The 26,619-nt window shown below is 33.3% G+C and overlaps 3 protein-coding genes across 6 annotated transcripts in view; 1 reads left to right on the forward strand and 2 right to left on the reverse strand.

The window, feature by feature from the left end:
- Positions 1-410: 410 nt before the first annotated feature.
- tuba7l (tubulin, alpha 7 like) lies at positions 411-7,088 on the forward strand. Its single transcript, XM_051121588.1, has 6 exons — positions 411-524; positions 730-952; positions 2,121-2,269; positions 2,366-2,518; positions 4,281-4,808; positions 6,795-7,088. The coding sequence occupies exons 1-6, from the start codon at positions 522-524 to the stop codon at positions 7,086-7,088; spliced, it is 1,350 nt and encodes a 449-aa protein (XP_050977545.1). The 5' UTR covers positions 411-521.
- Positions 7,089-7,146: 58 nt separating this feature from the next.
- vps37bb (VPS37B subunit of ESCRT-I b) lies at positions 7,147-14,431 on the reverse strand. Its single transcript, XM_051121589.1, has 4 exons — positions 13,637-14,431; positions 11,443-11,614; positions 8,854-8,924; positions 7,147-8,767 (listed from the first exon to the last, which is right to left on the reverse strand). Exons 1-4 carry the CDS (start codon positions 13,748-13,750, stop codon positions 8,366-8,368), a joined length of 759 nt encoding a protein of 252 aa, XP_050977546.1. The 5' UTR covers positions 13,751-14,431; the 3' UTR covers positions 7,147-8,365.
- A 5,606-nt stretch (positions 14,432-20,037) lies between these two features.
- Positions 20,038-26,619, reverse strand: part of slc4a5b (solute carrier family 4 member 5b) — a 34,620-nt gene continuing 28,038 nt past the window's right edge. For all 4 annotated transcript variants that reach the window (XM_051121570.1, XM_051121567.1, XM_051121568.1 and 1 more), the window contains 7 exons: positions 25,109-25,287; positions 24,954-25,026; positions 24,795-24,863; positions 24,543-24,716; positions 22,919-23,092; positions 20,946-21,042; positions 20,038-20,843 (listed from right to left, as the gene is read on the reverse strand). In XM_051121570.1, the coding sequence (XP_050977527.1) occupies positions 20,842-20,843; positions 20,946-21,042; positions 22,919-23,092; positions 24,543-24,716; positions 24,795-24,863; positions 24,954-25,026; positions 25,109-25,287 (768 nt within the window). In that variant the 3' untranslated portion in view covers positions 20,038-20,841. The remainder of the gene's footprint in view (positions 20,844-20,945; positions 21,043-22,918; positions 23,093-24,542; positions 24,717-24,794; positions 24,864-24,953; positions 25,027-25,108; positions 25,288-26,619) is intronic.

The following is a 26,619-nucleotide window of genomic DNA, read 5'->3' on the forward strand; positions in this document are numbered from 1 at the left end:
ACAGATATTGTAATTTAAAAAAAAAAAAAAAAAAAAAAAATAAGCACTGATATTGTTCTGCAGTCATGCACTACAATCCAAAGTCGATGTTCCTGCTTGGCTGGCTATCGATTATTTATTTATTTATTTATTTTTTGGGGGGCACGATATTTTATTTATAAACGCATATCTACAATTCAGCAGTACTGGTTTGAATTCACACCAGAAAAAAATCGATTTAATTTAAATTTCCTTCATATTCAATTTGAATATTTAATATGTGGACCAATAACAATCCATCAAGTGATTGATATGCATTATTATAATTAGATTGAGAAGTAAGCCAATAACCGAGAAGCTGGGCGGGGCCAGATTTCACAAACATATAAAAGCCTTCGAATTAATTTCAAAAAATATCGGCAGATGTTGAGGTTTTTAACGGTGTTTAATTAGGAGAAAATATAACTTAATTTAGTTTCCAGTGTAAACACGAAGGCTTTTGTATCTGCATCGCATTTACATCTTTAAAATATTCCGATAAAATGGTAAGTAAATTTGTCAGTGTCTGAAAAAGTTAAACTAAGTTACCAGAGGGTTAGCCGACCAACGGTCGTTGTTTTTTTTTTCAGATGTAATTATAAGCTTAATATTATACATATTATGGTGATTAATGAACAAATTAAAGGAGTAGGAAAAAATACGACATGTTTTGACGTTGTAACTTGTGATTAATTTGATATAACGTTTCAGCGCGAGTGTATCTCCATTCATGTGGGTCAGGCTGGAGTTCAGATCGGTAACGCGTGCTGGGAGCTGTACTGCCTGGAGCACGGCATACAGCCGGACGGGCACATGCCCACCGACCAAACCACCTCCGGCGGAGATCAGTCCTTCAACACCTTCTTCAGCGAGACTGGCGCCGGGAAACATGTACCCAGAGCGGTGTTCGTGGACCTCGAACCCACTGTCGTTGGTCAGGATGCATTTTATACATGCCAAAATAACATAACACAGTGTAACTATTGTAAATCATAATGAAATAGTGAAAAAATCGTTTTCATATTTTTTACTCTATTAACCATTATTTTGCTAGGCCTCTGAAAAATTTGCTCTTCTTTGTTTATCATGCCCTCTTTATTTTTTCAGTCCTTCCTCTCCAAAATCGTTCAAATAGAGACCACTTTCACCATTCCGGTGTTATTTTAGTATTATTTATATGATTGTAGTTTTTTTAAATATATTTTCATTTTATTTAATTTTTATTGTTTTTTAAAAAATATTTTTAATTATATTTTAAATTATTTTCCAAAAGAATTTTTTTTGTATTTTAATAATTTTAAAATACTTTTGTTTTTATGTTTTCCATTTTTTTTTTCGAATTTATTTTTGTTAGTATTTCTTAAAAATTACTTTTATGTATATTTATTTTAGTTTTAGTTCCGTTTCAATTTTTATTTATTTCAAGTTAGTAAGGCAACATTTCAAATTTTTGCTTAATTTAGGTTTTTCATGTGTGTGTGTGTGTATGTGTATGTATATATGACCATCCAATCAGTTCCTAATGCATTTTGAGTTTTTTTTTTAACTCAGAATTGATATTTTATGACATTAAAAATTACAATGTCAAAAAATAAAAATTCATGCACACTATATAGTTTGTGTTATTTTAGTATTATTTATATGATTGTAGTTTTTTAAAATATATTTTCATTTTAATTAATTTTTATTATTTTTTTAAAAATATTTTAAATTATATTTTAAATTATTTTCCAAAATATTTTTTTTTGTATTTTAATAATTTTAAAACACTTTTGTTTTTATGTTTTCCATTTTTTTTTCGAATTTATTTTTGTTATTATTTCTTAAATATTACTATTATTTACATTTATTTTAGTTTTAGTTCAGTTTCAATTTTTATTTATTTCAAGTTAGTAAGGCAACATTTCAAATTTTTGCTTAATTTAGGTTTTTCATGTGTGTGTGTGTGTATATTAAATATATATGACCATCCAATCAGTTCCTAAAGCATTTTGAGTTTTTTTTTTTTTTAACTCAGAATTGATATTTTATGACATTAAAAATTACAATGTCAGAAAATAAAAATTCATGCACACTATATATTGTTTTTTTTCTCCATTCAGATGAGATTCGAACTGGTACATACAGACAGCTGTTTCACCCAGAGCAGCTGATAACTGGGAAAGAAGATGCCGCTAATAATTATGCCAGAGGCCATTATACCATTGGCAAGGAAATTGTAGATGTGGTAACTGATCATATTCGCAAACTGGTAAGACGTTTTTCACGTACAGATATTTAGATATGCAGCTTTTGTTGCAATTACATTTTTATAGATGAATTAATAGTTTGTTTCTTTTGTTTTTAGTGCGACCAGTGCACTGGACTACAAGGATTCTTCATCTTCCACAGCTTTGGTGGTGGAACTGGTTCGGGTTTTGCTTCACTGCTGATGGAGAGGCTGTCCGTTGACTATGGCAAGAAGGCCAAGCTCGAGTTTGCTGTTTACCCTGCACCTCAGGTACTATCTATATTCAGTTCCTTTCACTTTAAAGTTGCAATGAAACCAAAGTAGCGACATTTGAAATATTACTCCCTTAGAATGGCACAAAACTTGGGGACATTTGCCTCCATTTAATGGATTTTAAGTATTTTTGTTCTATTTTTGACTTTAAAATTGCATTACAAAATAAATGTTTTCATATCCGTGACCCTGGACCACAAAACCATTCTTAAGTCACTGGTGTATATTTGTAGCAATAGCCAAAAATACATTATATGGGTCAAAATTATCGATTTTTGTTTTATGCCAAAAATCATTAGGCAGTTAAGTAAGTATTTTGTAAAATTCTACTACTATAAATACTGTACTACTGTAAATATATCAAAACGTAATTTTTGATGAGTAATATGCATTATTAAGAACTTCATTTGGACAACTTTAAAGGCGTTTTTCTTAATATTTAGATTTTTTTTTGCACCCTCAGATTCCAGATGTTCAAATAGCTGTATCTCAGCCAAATATTGTCCTGTCCTAACAAAATATACATCAATGGAAAGCTCATTTATTCAGCTTTTAGGTTTATGTATATGTATAGGTATAAACACTGGGTCTGTAGTTCGGCCTACATTCGGCGTGACCTTTCCACATGATTCAATAGTACGTAACGTCGTGAACGCGCATACCAGAACCTGTGCTACACCAGCTTTTGTGCTTAAGAAGTATACACATTTTTATTTTCCGAAAAAAAAACAAAAAAAAAAAACAGATCGTTTCGCTAGATAAGACCCTTCTTCCTCGGCTGGGATCATTTAGAGTCCTTTGAAGCTGCATTTAAACTACATTTTGGAAGTTTAAAATCGGAGGCACAGTTAAAGTCCATTATATGAAGAAAAATCCACAAATGTTTTCCTCAAAAACCATAATTTCTTTACGACTGGAGACAGAAAGACAGGAACATCTTAGATGACAAGGGGGTGAGTAAATTATTTGTGAATTGTTGTTCTGGAACTGGACTTCTCCTTTAAACAGTTGAGTTTTACAGTTTTCGAATCTATTCAGCCGATCTCCAGGTCTTTAGCATAGCTTAGCACAGATCACTGAATCTGATTAGACCATTAGCATCTTGCTCAAAAATGACCAAAGAGTCACAAAATTAATATGCAATCCCTCAAAGTGACCGGCACTAAGTTTGTGTAGATGCAGAGCTGCAGCCGGCAGAGTTGACTGCTGCATAATATCATTGCGCCTGCTGCACCCATGCTACGGCAGCATAAAAGTTCCTTGATTATTACGCTGAAATGAGAGTATAGTTCCTAGCCATATCGACCTAGAAAAATCACAACTTTTAATTTTTCATCCGTCTTTGTACACAGTGTAACTACAGAAGAGTCAAGTTTTAAACAGGAAAAATATTGAAACTCTTTGTTCATTTTTGAGTGAGATGCTAACGGTCTAATTGGATTCAATGATCTATGCTAAGCTATGCAAAAATGGCTACCGCCAGACACAGAGATCGGCTGAATGGATTAGAAAACGGTAAAACTCAACTGTTTAACTTTAGGGGAGTTGGAAAATGAGCCTGTTTTTAAAAAAAGTGGAGTGTTCCTTTAAGCAGTAAACTTACTGTGCTTAACTCGGTTGCACTGGTTTCATTCTATGTGAATGAAGCAACGTAGAATGCCTTATCAACCACATAGCATTGTCCTGGAAGCCACCTGTGATGCTCAAAAACCACTTTACAAGTACAACAAACGCTTTTCTGTTTTTTTTTTTTCTTGAGGTTTCCACCGCAGTGGTAGAGCCCTACAATTCCATTCTGACCACACACACCACCCTTGAGCACTCCGACTGTGCTTTCATGGTGGACAACGAGGCCATCTATGAGATCTGCCAAAATAACCTGGACATAGGACGCCCCACATACACCAACCTCAACCGCCTCATCGCCCAGATCGTGTCCTCGATGACCGCCTCCCTGCGCTTCGAAGGAATTCTCAACATCGACCTGATGGAGTTCCAAACCAACCTGGTGCCGTACCCTCGCATCCACTTCCCCCTGGTCACGTACGCCCCGGTGATCTCTGCCGAGAAGGCGTACCATGAGCATCTGTCCGTCATGGAAATCACCAACGCCTGCTTTCAGCCAGCCAATCAGATGGTGAAGTGCGACCCTCGGCATGGAAAGTACATGGCTTGCTGTATGCTGTACCGTGGAGACGTGGTTCCAAAGGATGTTAATGAGGCCATTGGAAGCATAAAGACCAGGAAGACCATTCAGTTTGTTGATTGGAGTCCCACAGGGTTCAAGGTCAGCCTGTGTCTTTAATTCTACATTGGATAATATGCTGGAAACTACAAAGGCATTTTAGTGCCACACTTACGAGATTAAAGTTGTAATATTTCGAGAATAGTGTCAAAATGACAAGAATAAAGTCAAAATATTTTGAGAATAAAGTCAAAATTATGAGAATGAATTTGTAGCAATTACAAGATTAAAGTTATAATATTTTGAGAATATATTCTAGCTTTTTGCGCATGCAAAGGCCCAGATTTAGAGCACCAGGAGATATTCCAAAGTCTCAGCTTTCAAAATCTGTCAGTTTAACAGCGAAATACAGACAATATGTCTTTTACAATAATGTGTTTTTCACATATTATTTCCAGTAATTTACTGTATTATACCATTAATAAAACGGCTTGTGAATAGTCACTTACATACAGAAAAGACAACAATATAACTTATGTTAATGAATTGGAGTCCACTTCAGCCTTTAGAACGCTTTATTGTTGTTTTTAATTACATTTGAGAAATAAAAGATCGGACACCAGATGTTTTTGTGGAGTAGGTGGTGGAATTTTCACAAAGAAAACAGTACAATTTAATGAAACGGATTCACATGAATACATCGATCTGTCCTACCACATTAAAAAGTGTAGAAAGCACATTATTGCAAGACACATTGTATTTTGCTATAAAAGTGACATTTTGAAAGCTGAGACTTTGTTTTATATTAAAAGTACCAAAAGCACAAAGCTTATTACTATTATTAGGTGGCTGGCGCACTACAAATAGGCCTAATGAATGCAATCAAAGACGTGAAATATTATTTCCAAGCATACTGTCCCTGCCAGTATGATTTCTGCTAATAATCCCATATATATTCAAATTAATTCCGTGGCCTGGCAAATTCTCCTGGGGCTCCCAATGTATCCGCAGGCTATATTCTCAAAATATTATAACTTTAATTGCTGTGATTTATTTCTCATAATTTCGACTTTATTCTCAAAACATTTCGACTTTATTCTCGTAATATTCCAACTTTATTCTTGGAATTTTATATATATATATATATATATATATAAATAAATATATATATATATATATATATATATATATATATATATATATATATATAAATAATTTTGACTTTATTCTCAAAACATTTCAACTTTGTCGTTGGAACATTTCAAAATTATTCTTGTCATTTTATATATAAACGTGGCACTAAAACGCCATCAAATGAAACCAAATTAACACAGAAATAAGTGGAATAATGCTAATTTTCAAAACATTCAACTCTATTCTTGTCATTTTAGATTTTGGCACAAAAATGCCATCATTTGAAACGAAATTTACTTAGCAACAAGTAGAATAATCCTATTTTTTGAATCATTTTGACTGTTCTCAAAACTTTAAACTTCATTCTCGGAACATTTCAAAATTATTCTTGTCATTATATATATATATATATATATATATATTTTAACGTGGCACTAAAACGGCATCATATGAAACAAAATTAACGTAGCAATAAGTGGAATAATGCTAATTTTCAAAACATTCTAACTCTATTCTTGTCATTATAGATTTTGGCACAAAAATGTCATCATTTGAAACAAAATTTACTTAGCAATAAGTAGAATAATCCTATTTTTTCGAATCATTTCGACTTTATTCTCAAAACATTTAAACTTTATTCTTGGAACATTTCGACTTTATTCTCTGAACATTTTTAAAAATTATTCTGGTTATTTTATATTTTTTAACGTGGCACTAAAACGCTGTCAAGTGAAACAAAATAAACATAGCAATAAGTATAATAATCCCATTTTTTTAAATATTTCGACTTTATTCTCAGAATTGTAGATTTTTTTTTTTTAACGTGGCACTAAAACCACTGCCGCTGTGTGAAACAAAATTAACAGAGCAATAAGTCAAATAATGCTTTAACATACCATACAATAGTAATATTTTAATCTGCCTTCTTTTTTTTATTATTATTATTATTATCAGGTTGGTATCAACTACCAGCCGCCGACTGTGGTTCCAGGAGGTGATCTGGCCAAAGTTCAAAGGGCAGTCTGTATGTTGAGCAACACCACAGCCATCGCTGAGGCTTGGGCCCGTCTGGATCACAAGTTTGATCTCATGTACGCAAAGAGAGCTTTCGTGCACTGGTACGTCGGAGAAGGTATGGAGGAGGGCGAGTTTGTGGAGGCCCGTGAAGATTTAGCCGCTCTCGAGAAAGATTACGAAGAGGTGGGAGTCGACACTCCCGAAGGAGAAGGTGAAGAGGGAGAAGAATAGGTGTGATTTTACTCTTAAAGTTAAGAGAAAAAAAAACAATAAATATCACCTTTGTTAGTCTTTTAGGCGTTTATTAATCAGCATTAAAAAAATCTAGTCACCAATAGCCACTAATCAAACAGCTACAATGTACAGTACTTTACATAAGGAGTGTTACAAGTTAACCACACTACAGATAAAATAGTTCAAAAGGATTCTGCACCATTAATTGTCTTCAGAAACAGAAAGTTAAAGATGGCTTCGAGGATTTATCAAAGCACAGCGACGGTGCGATTAAATGCTTTCTTCGTTCAACGTCACTTGTTTGTTCTGTTGCAAGGCACATTTGATTTCTTTTACCTGTACTTACATCAGTACACAGTAAGTGACTTTACTCTCTAACTTTACAGTCTTGCATAATAACATCCTTCATATAAAACGTGCACAAGAATTGTCACAACCCAGCATGACAGTTTTTACATCAAAGTACCTGCACTTCTCAGATTTCATCAGAAATATAGTGCCAAAATAGATCACTTTACATATCAGAAATGCTGTAAACAGTGTTCTGATTATTTTAATAATATAATAGTTCTATTATATTTAATATGGTTGCTGTTTAAGGATAGTTTGTTTCAGTTTCGTTTACTAAAGTCTGATTAACACTAACAAAGTCTTTCTATAGCAGACTTACTCTCAGGCTGGTCTGTTAATGCCACAAAAATGAAGTCCAACAAAGCCACTATAGTCAAAACCACTTAACGGAGCGCTCAGAGAACAGGTGGAGTGCATCTTTGGTCAGTTTTTAAGCCAGAAGTCCAAAATGCCAATATCGTCTGTCATCGTTACAGCGACAATAGGAAGGTTTTCTCACAAAATATAAAAGTACACAGTAAACTTGTCTTACGTGTGCATAAGGATCTATTTTCAAATCAGTCTCGGTTATCTTTCTCAGTTAAATTAGGATATTTACATGAGAAATGCAATACCACCATTGTTTAGAAGTCATTCACTTTTGAATCCTAATCATCTTAACGCATCTTACCGAAACTAATATATTGTTAACCAACAGGCAGGTCCACAAGAAATCTGTAGACCTTTCTGCATTGATTATGTGAGAAAAAAAATCATACCATTATATAATACATACAGGTGGCAGAGAAACATCTGAATTCTGTGGGCACAGATTCTTTGTGGACCTGCAGAAACCCAAACCTTTTTACGATCAAAGTGCATCTAAAGAAAAAGGAGGAAAATGACATTTCACATTCCAGTGGAAAGGTTCAGGCAGAAGAGCATCATTGCATTATAAAACCTGCCCGCGGGGGAAGACCAGCACCGGGTCCTTGAGGGAGTGCTTGTGGGTATGGGTATGAATATGATGGCACCATGTTTGGCAGAGGAGCACCGACGTTTTGAGGGTTGTAAGGCATGGCTGATGGCTGAGATGTTGGTGCGGGTCTTACGTGAGCTGGAGAACCGTTCGCTAGCCTTTGGAAAGGTGCGGTGGAGTTATGGGTCTCCTGAGGTTTCAGAGGATCATTAGAGGAACCCTGAGGAAGATGAACACCCTTCAGCACCATTTCCTGTAGTTTATCGATCTTCACACGCCTGAGGTGCGCCAGCTTCCTCTTGCTCTGGTAGTCATCGATGAAGCTGTCCAGAGGCAAGGATCCATCCAAGAATGAATCGGCCATGTTCTACAAAACACGTGGGAGAACCTTAAGACATTGTGCGTTGTGTAAAAACCAGTTATGGAGATATGGAAAATGGAAAATGTTGTTACCTCTGTTTCTTCTTCAATCTTGGCTCCCTCGGTTTGCAAAAGAGCCAACAATGTGTCTAGTGAACTGTTACCTGAAAAAATATACATTTTAAAACTTGATTTCATGTAAAATAACTTCAATATTTCATTGGTGGTGTTCAGTTGTACTACAATAGCAGTTCGAAAGACTGTCACATTTAAAGTTTCCTGATGATCTACTCACACCCGTATCATAGAAAATGTTCATATCTTTCTTCAGTCGAAAAGAAATTAAGGTTTTTGAGGAAAACATTCTCAAACATGCTGTTTTTCTGGTTGTACTTTCACTTTTGAAATCAGTCCCGTTTATCAAGGAGGGGAGTGGATGGAAAACGGGGCCACAGTAACTCATTTTGTGTAAGAAATGTATTCATCATACAGTGACGTAATCACTTATGATACCGGGAGTGTTTTTTAAAGTGCATAAACTCGTGCTGGACTAGGCTAGGCTAGTCAGTGATGATGTTCTTTTCTCTCTTTCTGTAGCTGCTGTTTAAATAACTAAGGAAATGCAAGCATTAGTAACTTACAATGTTTCCATTAAATTGTTATCATGTTAAACACAAAGTAAGTCATATTGAAAACATTAGGCCGCTTTTAGCCTTGTGCTGGTTTTTTGGTTCATTTGCCGGCATTGAAACTAAGTAAATAAATAAATTAGCACGATAATATTGTGTATCGGCGATCTCACAGGCTGATGATAGGACGTTATGAAAATTGAGCATATCGCCTCAACACTTTCTTGCACTAGCCTGACCACTTTGTAAAGGTCATGCATGGTTAGTTCTTCTTTTTACTCTGGTTCAAAACGTTAAGGGAAGGGTGACAAACTCTATCTCTTTTTCTCCTCCAACTTCAAAATCATCTGACATGGTTGTTTTACCTTTTTTTTGTAAAGGGCGTTTTACTGTCTTTGCATGTTCACTTTGTAAACACTTGCTTGGTTGGTGACCTTTCCAACGTGATTACATACTGCGTGAAGTTAAGCTAGTGAAAAATAAGCATTTGTGGTTAAAAACTTTTTAGAAAATGACTTTTTGTTTTGCTAGACAAGACCCTTATTCCCTGGCTGGGATCGTGTAGAGCCAAGGAAACAGTTCACCCAATAATGAAAATGTGGAAATGCACTCACCCTCAGGCTATTCAAAATGTGGAAGAGTTTGTTTATTCATGCAAACAGATTTGGAGAAATGTAGCATTACATCACTCTGCAGTGAATGGGTGCTGTCAAACAGAGTCCAAACAGCTGATTAAAACATCTCAATAATCCACACCCTTCCAGTCCATCAGTTAACATCTTGTGAAACGAAAAGCTGCGTGTTTGTAAGAAACAAAGACATTAATTGATGGACTGGAGTGGTGTGGATTGCTTGTGGATTATTGTGATGTTTTTATCAGCTGTTTGGACTCTCGTTCTGACGGCACCCATTCACTGCACATGATCCATTGGTGAGCAAGTGATGTAATGCTAAATTTAATCAAATCTGTTCCCATGATGAAAAAAACTCATTTACATCTTGGATGGCCTGATTGTAAATCTTAAGCAAATTGTCATTCTTGGGTGAACTATTCTTTTAAAGATTGAGATCATGCTGTAAGCATATTGCATTGCTTTTATAGAAACACTGTACCATACAGTGCACAGGTCAAATAATAGAGGGAGTGTTTTACATAGTGTGGATAACTTTACATCAGTGTAGAGTTTCTTTTGGAAATGATTCAAGCAGTCTTTGTATCAGTGTAATTCTAGGCTGTCTACTGTCTTCTACTGACCCTGATAAACTCACTTTTAAAACTTCTGCTCAGCTACTCTGACAACACAAGATAAAAGGTTTCTTAAAATAAATTACAGAGAAAACTGAGTAAATATAGAGCGCAAAATACAACCCTTTAACATTAACATTTGCATGCAGATTTGACCTGAGATGATCAGTATCAGCTGCAACTCAAGAGAGCAGTAAATAAAGAGGAAGCCTTGTGTGACCAAACAGGTTCACCAGGATGCTTTATTGTTTTACATCAAAAAGGCAGGCAAAAAATGTTTGGATAGAAAGATGTGCTCTTTTATGGTCACATCTACACTGGAATATCTGAATAGTTTAAAGTATAAAAGTACTTGGATATTGAATGTGTGAACATCATGCATGCGTCATGCGCTTTTCTTCATCATTTTTGCTCAATGCAGTTTTTTAATTTTGGTGATTTTTAGGAGGTATGAAGTCAGTTCACCTCAAGCTCACACAGTGTCGTAGCTGAGATTTCTAAATTGACTGAAATGCTGGGTTTTGGGTCTGTTTTCCAATTGACGGTGGCGTCTCCACAGTCCTCATAACATTATACGTATGCATATTTGCATTGCTTTGACATTTTCTGTAGATCCCGCCTTCCCGCCTCTATTATGTACAATGCCTGCACGCTACTGTTCAAACTACTCATTCTTCAGCAAGTACGAAAACAATACAAAAGCAAAGCCAAAACCCAGTCAACACTTGATCTATTAATTATTCATTTACAATCACCCAAGAAATGTTTGTGAAATGGTTTGGAAAGTGTGTTGAGTTCATATCTGACCTAGCGTGGACCTGCGGAACTGGTAGGACTCGTGCAGGTCTTGTAAACAGCAGTAGCGTTTGGTCAGCTGGATCTTCTGATGGTCCAGTTCAGGCTGAAGGCTCAGGTTCTGCTCCGCCAGGCTGCGGTTACTGGCGATCGTCAGCTCTTTATTCTGCTGCATTTCCTGCATCTGTGACAGAGACAGTGCAAAGTCAAAAACCAGAGAAACTACAGTCAAACCTCCACCATCCTGGATCAAATGACTTATATTCCCAACTTGTGGAAAAATTTGCCAAATGTTGAAATCATTAGGCTAAAATGACTTTCCATAAACACACATGGACAAAATTGGTTAATAAGTGGAAACTCTTGCATTCATTCTGCATGGAAAACGTACAGTTTATGATTACTGTGTATTTCAAGGATCTTTTGAACTATTCAGCAATGCAAACCACAGCGTATGCGCATTAAGAATAAGGGAAAAAAGGATATAAGTAGTCAACATTTGAAGTGGATCAAAAAAGTTAATCAAAGTTGTCCTAAGACAAGAATGGGTATTGTTTTAGTTTTAGTTTTAGAACAACTTTGATGAAAGGTTTTGATCCACTTCAAATGTTGACTACTGTGTATATATATAGAGAGAGAGAGAGCAAGAGAGAGAGAGATCCATTTTAGCTAAATACACACATACTAATATGATTCTATTGTAAATGTTTATTAAAATGAATGAAATAAAAAAGATTGTATAATACTTTGTATAACATAAAAAAGGATATTTTGTACTTTTTGACAATTTTTGGACTCTGGGATATGTATTAAATTTAAAATGTATTTTAATAAAATGTAATATATGCACTGCTTATTAAGAGAATACATTAATTTTATAGATATAAACATAACCATCTAAAAAAGTCAAACCCATCTAAAAGGGCCTAAAATAATTTAATAAAACAATATTTAATCAAATGTAATGTCATCATAAAATCTGAATTACACAAATATGATTTCAGTTGTAAATGTTACTAAAATGAATTAAAAAAAAAGTATAATATTTTGTGTAATATGAAAAAGGATATTTTATCATTTTGACAATTTTTTGACTCTCGATGTGTTATGTATTAAATTAAAAAAAAATCTATTTTAATAACATGTAATATACTATAATTTTATAAAATGCACTGCTTAAGAGAATACTTGAATTTTATAGATATAAACATAAAAAAGTCAATCCATAAAAATAAAATAATTTAATAAAGTAATATTTAATCAAATGTAATAAGTCTTAATAAATTATTGTGAAATACATTAAAAACCAAGTGAATTTTATAGAGAGAGAGGTAAAATAAATATTTTTGCTAAATAAATATACATACAAATATACACAAATGATTTCTATTATACATTTTTTATTAATAAAATAAATATTATATAATATTTTGTATAATATAAAAAAGGATATTTTATACTTTTGACAATTTTTCAACTCTCGGTGGGATATGTATTAAACTGAAAATGTATTTAATAAAATGTAATAGAATTTAACAAAATGCACTACTTATTAAGAGAATACATGAATTATATATATATAGCTAAAATATAGTAAAATAAATATATTTTTATAATTTTAGATAAATATATTACAACATTATATTAATAAATGATTTGAACGTTATTATTAAAATGAATAAAATTAAAACAAATATTGTATAATATTTTATATAATATATACAAATAAATATTTTATACTTTTTGACGATATTAGACTCTAGGTGGGAAAAACATAAAAAAATGACATAAAACTAATAATCAATAATCTTATTGATTATGATCAGCATAGTAATGAAATTGCTGAACTTGCATGTTTGGTTGACAGCAGAAGTCCGTTCAATACTAACTTGTTTTATATAATGTCATCTTTTTGTCTTTATTTTATAAGGGCAGTTCATGCCTCCATTCTGAAGTCTGACACTTTCATTCTCTCTATCCAGCCACTCCTTCCGTCAACAACACTTCCCAATAAATCAGTACCGATGTAATCGAATGTGACCGATCTCTGTCCCAGAATCCAACTAAATAACGCAAAACACGAAAGCAGCAGTGCGATGAAAGCCGGGGCAGCGGACACTGATCTACACTCACTGTCAGCACAAACTCTCATCCTATTCCGGGATAAAATGAGCGTTTGATGGCTGTCATGTCGGCGCTCACTCACCTCCTCCATCTCCCCGACCATTTTCCGGAGCTTGTCATCGTCCTCCAGCAGTTCGTGCAGCTGTGTGGACGAGTACGACTGCAGTCTGTTCTCGAAGCCGGACATTTCTCCCATGGCTTTGTTATTGTGCGTCTCCGCTGCCGCAGGGAAGTCTCTTGTGTTGTTCCTCGACCGGAAGTCGAGTAATTCCCGTCAAATCAGCGCGTGTGAATGGACGTGATGTCACGCGCGTGGACGTGTGAGCGACGTCAAGAGGCCATTCATGGAGAAGGATTCAGGAAATAGTTTTTCATAATTAACTCATATATGCATATAATTTGGTGAATAACCATACAATATCTTCCCGTTAATACATTTAATTTCATTCCCCCATAGTTTGTACCAATACATTTACTATTTATATGCGGATTATCACAACGTGATTGATTGTTAAGTTGGCTTGAGAAAGCAAACTTACTGATCTACTATTTAAGAATATTATTATTCTTCTTCTTCTGAGCCAAATTTCGGTATCTGTCTCCTCCTAGAGCTTTCAAGCTAGAACCACCAAACTCGGTCCAGATCTTCAGACTGGTCTGTCTCAGTGTGCTGTATCTTTTCAGACTGATCCGGCTTACGGTTTTCGTAAACCAGACTATCAAAGCCACCAAAAATCCCATAGACTTACATTGACGGAGTGTTCAAATGAGCCAACACTCTTCAAACTCCCAGAATCCCTTGAGGATCAATCAAGCTTCCCTTCTATGTACTATTTCTAATCAATTTAGACATTTAAGCTTCCATTCTAATATTTCTAATATTTCTAATCTATCTAAATCATGCTAGCAACATGCTAGTAACATGCTAATCATGCTAATAACTTACTTAATAAACATGCTAGCGACATGCTAATTGTGCTAGAAACATGCTAGCAACTTTGCTAATCATGCTAGAAACGTGCTAGCGACATACTAATCATGCTAGCAACATGCTAGTAACATGCTAATCATGCTAACATCACGTTAATAACTTACTTAATAAACTTGCTAGCAACTTACTAATCGTGCTAGAAACATGCTAGCAACTTTGCTAATCATGCCAGAAACATGTTAGCAACTTGCTAATCATGCTAGCAACATGCTAGTAACATGCTAATCATGCTAACAACTTACTTAATAAACTTGCTAGCAACTTACTAATCGTGCTAGAAACATGCTAGCAACTTGCTAATCATGCTAGAAACGTGCTTTATGACATGCTAATCATGCTAGCAACATGCTAGTAACATGCTAATCATGCTAACATCATGCTAATAACTTACTTAATAAACTTGCCAGCAACTTACCAATCGTGCTAGAAACATGCTAGCAACTTTGTTAATCATGCCAGAAACATGTTAACAACTTTGCTAATCATGCTAGAAACATGCTAACAACTTGCTAATCATGTTAGAAACTTGCCAGTGACATGCTAATCATGCTAGAAACATGCTAGCAACTTACTAATCATGCTAGTGACATGCTAATCATGCTAGAAACATGCTAGCAACTTTGCTAATCATGCTAGAAACGTGCTAGCGACATGCTAATCATGCTAGCAACATGCTAGTAACATGCTAATCATGCTAACAACTTACTTAATAAACTTGCTAGCAACTTACTAATCGTGCTAGAAACATGCTAGCAACTTGCTAATCATGCTAGAAACGTGCTAGCGACATGCTAATCATGCTAGCAACATGCTAGTAACATGCTAATCATGCTAACATCATGCTAATAACTTACTTAATAAACTTGCCAGCAACTTACCAATCGTGCTAGAAACATGCTAGCAACTTGGTAATCATGTCAGAAACCTGTTAGCAATTTGCTAATCATGCTAGAAACATGCTAACGACATGCTAATCATGGTAGAAACATGCTAGCAACTTACTAATCGTGCTAGAAACATGCTAGCAACTTTGTTAATCATGCCAGAAACATGTTAACAACTTTGCTAATCATGCTAGAAACATGCTAACAACTTGCTAATCATGTTAGAAACTTGCCAGTGACATGCTAATCATGCTAGAAACATGCTAGCAACTTACTAATCATGCTAGTGACATGCTAATCATGCTAGAAACATGCTAGCAGCTTTGCTAATCATGCTAGAAACATGCTAGCAACTTGGTAATCATGTCAGAAACATGTTAGCAACTTGCTAATCATGCTAGAAACATGCTAACAACTTGGTAATCATGTCAGAAACATGCTAGCAACTTGCTAATCGTGCTAGAAACATGCTAGCAACTTACTAATCATGCTAGTGACATGCTAATCATGCTAGAAACATGCTAGTAACTTGGTAATCATGTCAAAAACATGTTAGCAATTTGCTAATCATGCTAGAAACATGTTAGCAACTTGCTAATCATGCTAGAAACATGCTAGTAACTTGCTAATCATGCTAGAAACATGCTAACGACATGCTAAGCATGGTAGAAACATGCTAGCAACTTGCTAATCATGCTAGAAACATGCTAACAACTTGGTAATCATGTCAGAAACATGCTAGCAACTTGCTAATCATGCTAGAAACATGCTAGCAACTTGGTAATCATGTCAGAAACATGTTAGCAACTTGGTAATCATGTCAGAAACCTGTTAGCAATTTGCTAATCATGCTAGAAACATGCTAACGACATGCTAATCATGGTAGAAACATGCTAGCAACTTACTAATCGTGCTAGAAACATGCTAGCAACTTTGTTAATCATGCCAGAAACATGTTAACAACTTTGCTAATCATGCTAGAAACATGCTAACAACTTGCTAATCATGTTAGAAACTTGCCAGTGACATGCTAATCATGCTAGAAACATGCTAGCAACTTACTAATCATGCTAGTGACATGCTAATCATGCTAGAAACATGCTAGCAGCTTTGCTAATCATGCTAGAAACATGCTAGCAACTTGGTAATCATGTCAGAAACATGTTAGCAACTTGCTAATCATGCTAGAAACATGCTAACAACTTGGTAATCATGTCAGAAACATGCTAGCAACTTGCTAATCGTGCTAGAAACATGCTAGCAACTTACTAATCATGCTAGTGACATGCTAATCATGCTAGAAACATGCTAGCAGCTTTGCTAATCATGCTAGAAACATGCTAGCAACTTGGTAATCATGTCAGAAACATGTTAGCAACTTGCTAATCATGCTAGAAACATGCTAACAACTTGGTAATCATGTCAGAAACATGCTAGCAACTTGCTAATCATGCTAGAAACATGCTAACAACTTGGTAATCATGTCAGAAACATGCTAGCAACTTGCTAATCATGCTAGAAACATGCTAGCAACTTGCTAATCATGCTAGAAACATGCTAGTAACTTGCTAATCATGCTAGAAACATGCTAACGACATGCTAAGCATGGTAGAAACATGCTAGCAACTTGTTAATCTTGCTAGAAACAAGCTAGCAACTTTGCTAATCATGCTAGAAACATGCTAACAACTTGCTAATCATGTTAGAAACTTGCTAGCGACATGCTAATCATGCTAGAAACATGCTAGCAACTTGCTAATCGTGCTAGAAACATGCCAGCAAATTACTAATCATGCTAACGACATGCTAATCATGCTAGAAACATGCTAGCAGCTTTGCTAATCATGCTAGAAACATGCTAGCAACTTGCTAATCATGCTAGAAACATGCTAACGACATGCTAATCTTGCTAGAAACATGCTAACTTGCTAATCATGTTAGAAACATGCTAGCGACATGCTAATCATGCTAGAAACATGCTAGCAACTTGTAATCGTGCTAGAAACATGCTAGCAACTTTGCTAATCATGTCAGAAACATTCTAGCGACATGCTAATCATGCTAGATCGTGCTAACAACATGCTATTAACTTGTTAATCATGCTAGCAACATGCTAGTAACATGCTAATCGTGCTAGAAACATGTTAACAACAAGCTAGTAACATGTTAGCCATGTTAAAAACATGCTAATCAGGCTAGAAACATGCTAATAACTTGCTAATCATGCTAACAACATTCTAGTAACTTGCAAATTATGCCAACAACATTGTAATCAGCCTATAAAACTACAAGCAATAAGCTAATTATGCTAAAACATGTTAACAACATGTTAAATCATGTAAGCACTGTGTTAAATCATGCTAGCTGCTTCCATACTTTTACAACTGCTTCAAACATTTAGACTAGGCTTTCTCAAGCCAACTTAAAGTTTGTTCCCAAACTTTACTCATCTAGTTTTAATTAAAGTCGCAATTATTTTAGTGTATAATCTCTGGTTGTTTATTATAAAAGGAGTTTTAGCATTTATTTGCTGCATTTCAAAATAAAGTTATGTCCTTATTGATTGCAAACTGCTGTGCCCTCTTTAACTTTGTTGTTTTGCTGTTTTGTTTTCTTCTCCCATTTGCTTATTTTACACTGACTATTACGCTGTAGAGATTTATACAGATAAAATAATAATTTCTCAAATATGTATTACAATATATACTGACAAACTTAACAATGGTATGAGATGACCGGATGCTTTCTACTGATCTCTAACGTTAACTGAACTGCAGTGGTCAAACGATTTGAAATACAGCGAATTAAATTACAAACTCCATCATAATGCGCAATGTTTACATCTAACATGTATTTTGAGGTGCAGCTCGTCATATTAATGGAGTGTTTTTACTAGCAGTAAACCGGTTAGCTTACCTGAATATGTTCGTAGATTTGTGTTGAATGTTATTTGTAAGCATTTTTTTTCTCTTATCTCTTTAAACTAACGAGCAAATTCAGAATTAGTACTGACAGTGTGGTGTAAACATGGCTGAAAACGCAAGAAGCGGAAGAACAGACAAACCGAATCAATTGAGTGAGTCATTTACGCCGGAAGTGCTCCGATTGATTCAAACTCGGGAGTTCGATCATTCAGTGTAAGCGATTCACTAGCAAACACTAGATCAAAAGGCCATTCATTTTCGAATTTTAACATCGCTTGTAATGATTTTAAAAAGCACCTATAATAATGGGCAAAACGCAGCTCCAGTCGGATCGCGTATCGCTACGCAAATCATTTGATTTAGACCGGATCTTCGGGGCGTGTTCGCGAATCATTTGATTCAGATCGGAACTTCGCGTATCGCGAATCGTTTGATTGAGATCTGGATATCCGAGCGGGTTCGTGAATCAACGATCAACGATTCAGTTCCAACCAGAGATTATACACTAAAATAATTGCGACTTTAATTGAAAACAATCAATCATGTTGTGATAATCTACATATAAATAGTAAATATACTGGTACAAACTATAGGAGAACTGAATTAAATGTATTAACGGGTAGATATTGTATTCCCGAGCGGGTTCGCGAATCATTTGATTCAGATCAGAACCGCGTATCGCGAATCATTTGATTCAGATCGGGATGGTCGAGCGAGCGGGTTCGCGAATCATTTCACAAACTGAATGATTCGAAATCCGCGTTCTAAATGCTGATTTGCGAATCATAATTCAGATCAGAACTTCGGAGCGCGGATCGCGAATCACTTGATTTAGTTCGGAACTTTGAGGCGTGTTCGCGAACCATTTGATTCAGATCGGAACTTCGGATATCACGACTCATTTGATTCAGATCGGGATTTCCACGCGGGTTCTGAATTCAAGTCACGATCTGAAATGACGGTTCGTGAATCATAATTCAGGTGACAACTTTAGAACACGGATCGCGAATCATTTGATTTAGATCGGAACTTCATTTAATTGAGATCTGAACTTTGGAGCGGTTTCATGAATCTTTTGATTCAGATCGGAACTTCAGAGCGGTATTCGTGAATCATTGCACGGATTGAATGATTCGATCCGCGCTCCGAAGTCCCGATCTGAAATGATATGGTTTGTGAATCATTATTCAGATCGAAACGGAACTGCGGATCGCGAATCATTAGATGATTTAGATCGGAACTTCGGAGCCCGAATCATTTGATTCAGATTGGGACTTTGGAGCGCATATGACATTTTTTTTCCCTTATTAAACAGTACAAAGCATCAAACCATGCATTAGAACAGTTATAAAAACAAAACAAAGAAAAACGAAATAATGTACACAAAAATACCCGGGAACCCCTCTAAAAATGAACCCTGGTTTTATTATAGTAAATGTGTAGTAACAGTTTTACTACAGATATCATGGGTAAATTAAGTTTAGCGTGTATATATAGATATATATATAGAGAGAGAGGTATTTACACAGTATTCTAAGATACTGTAAAGAGTACCAATCTGGAAGTCTTAAAAGAAGTACCATGGTACATTGTCCAAAAGCTTGTAAATGTATACATGTGAATCTAAGCGTTGATTAAAATTTATCAACCCAATTAAAAATGACAATAAAAATATATTCGGCCTTCTTTCATTCTTTATTTGAACAAAACATGAATGAACAAACAGAATCTGAATAAAACAAACAGGTGCATTGTTCTCACAGATCACAAGACTCAGTTATGACTGTCTGGAAACATTTCAACATCACTCAAATACACATTTCTGATCTTTGAATATAAAATGCTACAATATGAACTCAGAATCTATGTTTGGAATATAAGTTTTAATTGTAATACAACAATTTTAATCCAACTGAATTTACTAGATACAGTGTTTTTCTACCTATAATTGAATTTATTTGTGCTTTTGTCTCACTAGGCTCTATGAAATCCATATTTAATATCATACAGTTCAAATATATTTATACAATATGATAATAAAATCATAAACTTAGTTTAAACCCTTTGCACTTCTTATTTTAGCCTTTCAAGGTCTTCTCTGAATAGAATTGAAATTTGGTGAATCCCAAGTGCTGATCTTAACACGCAGTAAGTGTTTGTGTGTATGAGCTCAGCGGGTTCATGCTGGCACAGCTCAGCTACATCTAACGAGAGGATCTTGAGTAAAATCCAAGGTTTGAATGACTCACGTGCAATATGGTCAGTGTGGGTTTGCAAACGTGCGTCACTTGCTGCATTGGTAAAGTACGTAAAAATATCATACATCTGTGAGTCTGGTGTGTTTGGAAAGGCGCCACTGATGCTGTGTTTGTGACTCATTGCAAGCGTGAGGTGTTTGATCGGCCGGATGCTTCAGGTTCATGTAAGGGATGTCATTCTGTCCAGATCCAGGTTCGAGTCGCCAGGGGTGCAAGAATAAGGGTGGTACTCCTACTCAAACAAGATTGAGAAAGAAAAATAGAAATATAAAGATGAGTTTAAAGTTCAGTCATTTGCTCATGGAACATCATCCCTTTGCATCCCACTACTCACAGTTGGCCGAGGGGTCAGAATTAGGAGGGTTTAGACAACAGGACGGACTCACTGGCTTCAGAGGAATATTCATTGACGGGAGGGAGTCTTTGGGAAACTGAATGAGAGAAGATGACACCAGTGCAACAGATAATATGCATGCAGGTACACTACTGTTTGTTTGTTTTTAAAATGAATACTTTTAATCAGCAAGGAGACATTAAATTAAAACGATCAAAAGTGATGGTCAAGGCATTTCTAATTCTATAATTCTACTAAAGAATTACATTTCAAATAAACACTGTCCTTTGGAACAAAAACGCATGATATATATATATATATATGAAAGAAATTTGTCTTTTAATGTGTCATAATTTGATTTTTGTTGTAAATATGCCTGACAAAATTGTTACACTGAATGACATTTTAGCGGGTGTCTTTTGCAAATTAGGGAAAATGTATGAAATTTATTTTTCAATTCAGTTAAACAAAAACCTTTTAATATTTTTTTGGAAAAACAACTATTTAAAGTATTACACTTATTGTTTTTATGCTTAAACCCTTTTCGTCTTTGACCCATATATATATATATATATATAAATAATGTAATATTTATAAATTTATAAATGTTATATATATATTTATAAAATAAATTTACATATTTATTTATGTCTCTAATAAATACATTTTAATAATAAATATAAAGTTTATTTTAAATGAGTACTTATGTACATATATGTATCTAAATTAATTTTAATGTATTGTCATTAATACAAAATATAAAATATAATAGAAAACTATTTTAAACTTAATATTATACAATATTACTTTTATTTTATATATATATATATATATATATATATATATATATATATATGTACATTTCAAATTTTAAAAAACATGCATATACACTACACACACATATACATATATATATATATATATATATATATATATATAATAAAAATATAAATTTTTTAAAATGTATTAATTACTTATGTGTGTAATTTATTTGTACATTTTCATTTATTGCAATATATAATATACATACATATGATATATATGTACATAAACACAAATATAAATAACTTGAAATTACTTTGTGTGTGTCTATATATATATATATATATATATATAATTTTAATTTATTCATTATTTACTGCCATTAATGTATTAACATTTATAATAGAAAATAAAATATAATAGAAAACTGTTACTTTAAATTGAATAATTTAACAATATTAATTTGATCAAATATATAAAATATGTATATTTTAAATATTACATTTTTATATATATCTAATAAATAAAATTAATAATAAATATAAATAAAGCTTGTTTTTGTTTGTTTATTTAATTTGTAATTACTTAAGTGTTAAAATTACACACACACACACACACACATATATATATTAACTGATTTATTATTTATTGTCATTAAAAATGTATTAACAATTATAATAGAATATAAAATCTAATAGAAAACAGTTGCTTTAAACTGACATTTTTTTACAGTATTACATTTATTTATTTATTGTTTTTATTTGTTTGTTCAATATTTTTGACCAAATAAATTTACTGACTTTACTGACTTTTGAACAGTAGTGTGTGTTTTGTAAGTACCCAGGGTCCAAAATGAACTTTGGTTGGTTGGTTGGTTCTCACAAAAAAGAGATACTGCGATTTTAATCATGCACTTTGTTGCAATTCCTATTGCCAGCCTACTGGGCAGTAATAGTTTCATTTATCCAAGGCTGACTGTTAATTCTGGACTCTGAATAAAAAAATATTTTATGCAAACACAATGACACAATGAGGAAATGAGACATTACAACCAAGATGTCAACTATGGTTATTAGGAGGGACACAGAAATAGTATTAAGTGTTATACAGTGCCTTTTCAGCAACACTGTGGAATCAAAAGAAAATACATTAAAGATTAAATCACAACCCACTCCAGCATCATGAGATCTTCTGTGTGTTAGCATTCTTACCTCTTCATCGCTGTTGTTGTGTTCCTCTGACTTGGCCTTTTTCTTCTCTTTCTTTTTCTTCTCATCCTCTTTCTTCTTCTTGTCCTTGTCAGGCAGGACGTCATCCAGCCAGGCCAGATCGTGCTGCGAGAAGATCAGGTCCAGCATCTTCCTCACGACCATCAGGCCCAGAATCTGACGGAGAAACCGGACACATGACAATAGGGAAAGAGAACGGTATACAAACACAAAAAGCATATGACATGCTAATAATGTTCTCAGAATCACATATGGGTCGATTTGATGAAAAATCCAGGACATATTTTAGCTGACAGTAAAATAAAAACAATATATATAACACAAAATATTTGACATAGAGAAAATTAAACTGATTTTAGGATGTTTTAAATGGTTTTGCACTTCTTGAAAATTTTCAACCATTTTTAAAGTTTTTAGAATAAAAATAAAAAACATAAAATACATGCTACTATTCTGGGAAAGATACATTAAAAACCCAGGTCATATTTTGTCACAAAATTAAATAAACTATAAAATAATAAATGTCACAGATAAAATAAAGCCTATTTTAAGATGTGATATTTTAAGGTGATGTGATTATTAAGGTGATTATTAAGATATTTATTCAGGACCTAAATAAATAAATAAAATAAAGTAAAATTTTGCCTTAAGATTTTGCATAGCCTATCTTTTTTTCAGCATGGCATTATTTTCATGAAAATTGAGCTTACAACTTTTTTTTTTTTACAATGAATAAATAAAATATTTTGCATAGAGAAAAGCCCATTGAGGACTTTTAAGATGTAAAATAAAATACAGTAATATGTAGCATAGATAAAGCCTATTTTAAGATAATGACACTGTCATAAAAATTAAGTATATTTTAAAAATAAATTAAAAACGTTCAGAATAAAAATATAATCAAATACTTATTTAGGACCATTAGGATGCAAAAAGAAAAAAATAAATTAAATTAAAGACAATGATTTTTAAATTTTCTGGATAAAAATATAATAAAATATTTATTTAGGACTATTAAGATGCAAAATTACTTTAAAAAAGAAATAAATGAAGATTTTGCATAGTCTATTGTAAGATCTTTTTTTTCAGCATGGCATTATTTTCACGAAATTTGATATATATATTTTTTTAAATAAAACTAAAATATTGTGCATAGAGAAAATAAAGCCTATTGAGAACCTTTAAGATATGAAATAAAATATACTAATATTAATTTAAATATTTTTTAAGATTTAAGAAAATTAAGTATATTTTAAAAACGACTTTTTAAATTTTCTGAATACAAATATAATAACATTTATTTAGGACCATGAAGATACAAGATAAGATAAAATCAAATCAAATAAAAAATATGAAATAAAATTAAATAAAATTTGCATCAATATTTTGCATAGCCTATTTTAAGATCTTTTTTTTTTTTTTGCAATATGACAGTATTTTCATGAAAATTAATTCTATTAAATGAAATTAAAATGTATATATTTCTTTCAATTCTGGGATGAAATATGGCCCATCCATCTCTTAATAAGATTCACCTATATACCACATCAGTTTTTATTTCTTATTACATTTCTTATTACATTTCTAACATGTGCACAACTCGTACCATGACAGGGAAAATGATGGCGGCCACAGTGGACTTGAGGATCCAGAGGACGGCCAAACAGGTGATCTGCACCAGGGTGAAGAGGTGCACGCGCCGCAGCGGTACGTGCCGCAGGAACACGAAATCTGGCTGGTGCTTTGCTGGCATGAGGAACAGCTTCATCCTCTCCCAAAACTAAACAAAATAAGAAAGCCTGTTCAGTTTTAATACATCAAAACAGCAATCTAAACAGATTTAGAGAGCCACATGTACCTGAATGCCATGGAGCGAAGCGACACCCATGTACAGGAACACACCATACAGCACAGGCATAGGGATGTACTGTGCAGAAATACACACAATTATTTGTACACTAAGAAAACAAACAACGAGCATGATATGATTGAAGTAAAGTAAGACTCTTGTGATTACCTGCAGTATTGGTGCAAGGAAGACTGACACTCCAGTGAGGACGAACACCAGTATGCCTGTGAGTCTCTGTTCCCTGCATTAAACACAAATGTAATGCTCCTAGGACAAAATACTTGTGCGAAATTCTACCCAAAAAAAGTCTGGTTTTGACTTACCGCACACCAAGAAACTGTGGCTGCTCGCCAGGAGCGCTGGACTCGCTTTCCATCTTCAGAGAGTCGATGTGGGCGATGGAAATGACTGTGGCTGCTACGTACCAGGGCAAACCCATGAAAGAGCAGATGGCCATGAGGATGCCCACCCAGAACAGGTCCAGATGATAACCACAACCCTTCTGCTCAAGTTAAATGGGAAGACGGCGTTTAGTAATGCTACACAGAACAACACCCTATTGTTCATAGACATGCATGCACATTACATATTCTACAGTAAGTGCTACAACTATTGTCAGTGGTCTTCAAGGCTCTTCTATACAGTTCTTAAGGTGTTCTGAGTTAGTAATATTTTAGGATTATGTATATATTATCATAGAATTTATTGATATTTTGTATTAGCTTTTACTTTTACATTTTTACATTTTAATATTTTTTTAAGTTTTAGCTAAAATTAAAATATGTAAAGCATTATTTTCATAAATGCTGAGCACTTTTAACAAACATTTAAACTTTTTTTCAGAATAAAAATAAAAGATTTAGTATAGAATAAAGTCTATTAATAAAATAAAACATTTGACATAAAGAAACTAAAGCCTATTCAAATCTCTTCTACTTTTTGCATTGGCAGAACAAAATATATATATATATATACATACATACATACATACCATTAAAAAATAAAATAAAATAAAATAAAATAAAATAAAAAAAATAAAAGTAAAATAAAACAATTTTACATGCAGAAAATAAAGCCTATTATTTTTATGAATATTGAGCATTTTAAACAAACATTTCAACTTTTTTTTTTTTTTTTAGAATAAACAAAATATTTAGTACAGAAAAAAAATAAAGTCTATTTACGGCCAATAAAATAAAATACTTTACATAAAGAAACTAAAGCCAATTTAAAATCTCTTACATTTTTTGCATTGGCAGAATAATAATAAAATAAAATAAAATAAAATATTTAACAGAGAGAAAATAAAGGATATTTAGGACCATTAAAAATAGAATAAAATAAAATAAAAACAATTTTACATACAGAAAATAAAGCCTATTTAAGATCTTTTAGATTTACTTATTTATTTGCAGTATGGCATTATTTTTTATGAATACTGAGCATTTAAAAAAAAACATTTAATGTTTTTTTTTTCAGAATAAAAATAAAATATTTAGTATAGAAAAAATAAAGTCTATTTAGGGCCAATAAAATAAAATATTTTACATAAAGAAACTAAAACCTATTTAAAATCTCTTAAATTTTTTGCACAGGCAGAATAATAATAAAATAAATCAAAATATTTAACAGAGAGAAAATAAAGGATATTTAGGACCATTAAAAAATAAAAAATAAAAATAATCAAAAAATAAAATAAAATAAAATAAAATAAAAACAATTTTACATACAGAAAACAAAGCCTATTTAAGATCTTTTAGATTTACTTACTTATTTGCATGGCATTATTTTTTATGAATACTGAGCATTTTAAAAAACATTTAAGGTTTTTTTC

Source organism: Labeo rohita, chromosome 10 (genome assembly GCF_022985175.1).
Source record: "Labeo rohita strain BAU-BD-2019 chromosome 10, IGBB_LRoh.1.0, whole genome shotgun sequence".
In the NCBI taxonomy this organism is placed as follows: domain Eukaryota; kingdom Metazoa; phylum Chordata; class Actinopteri; order Cypriniformes; family Cyprinidae; genus Labeo; species Labeo rohita.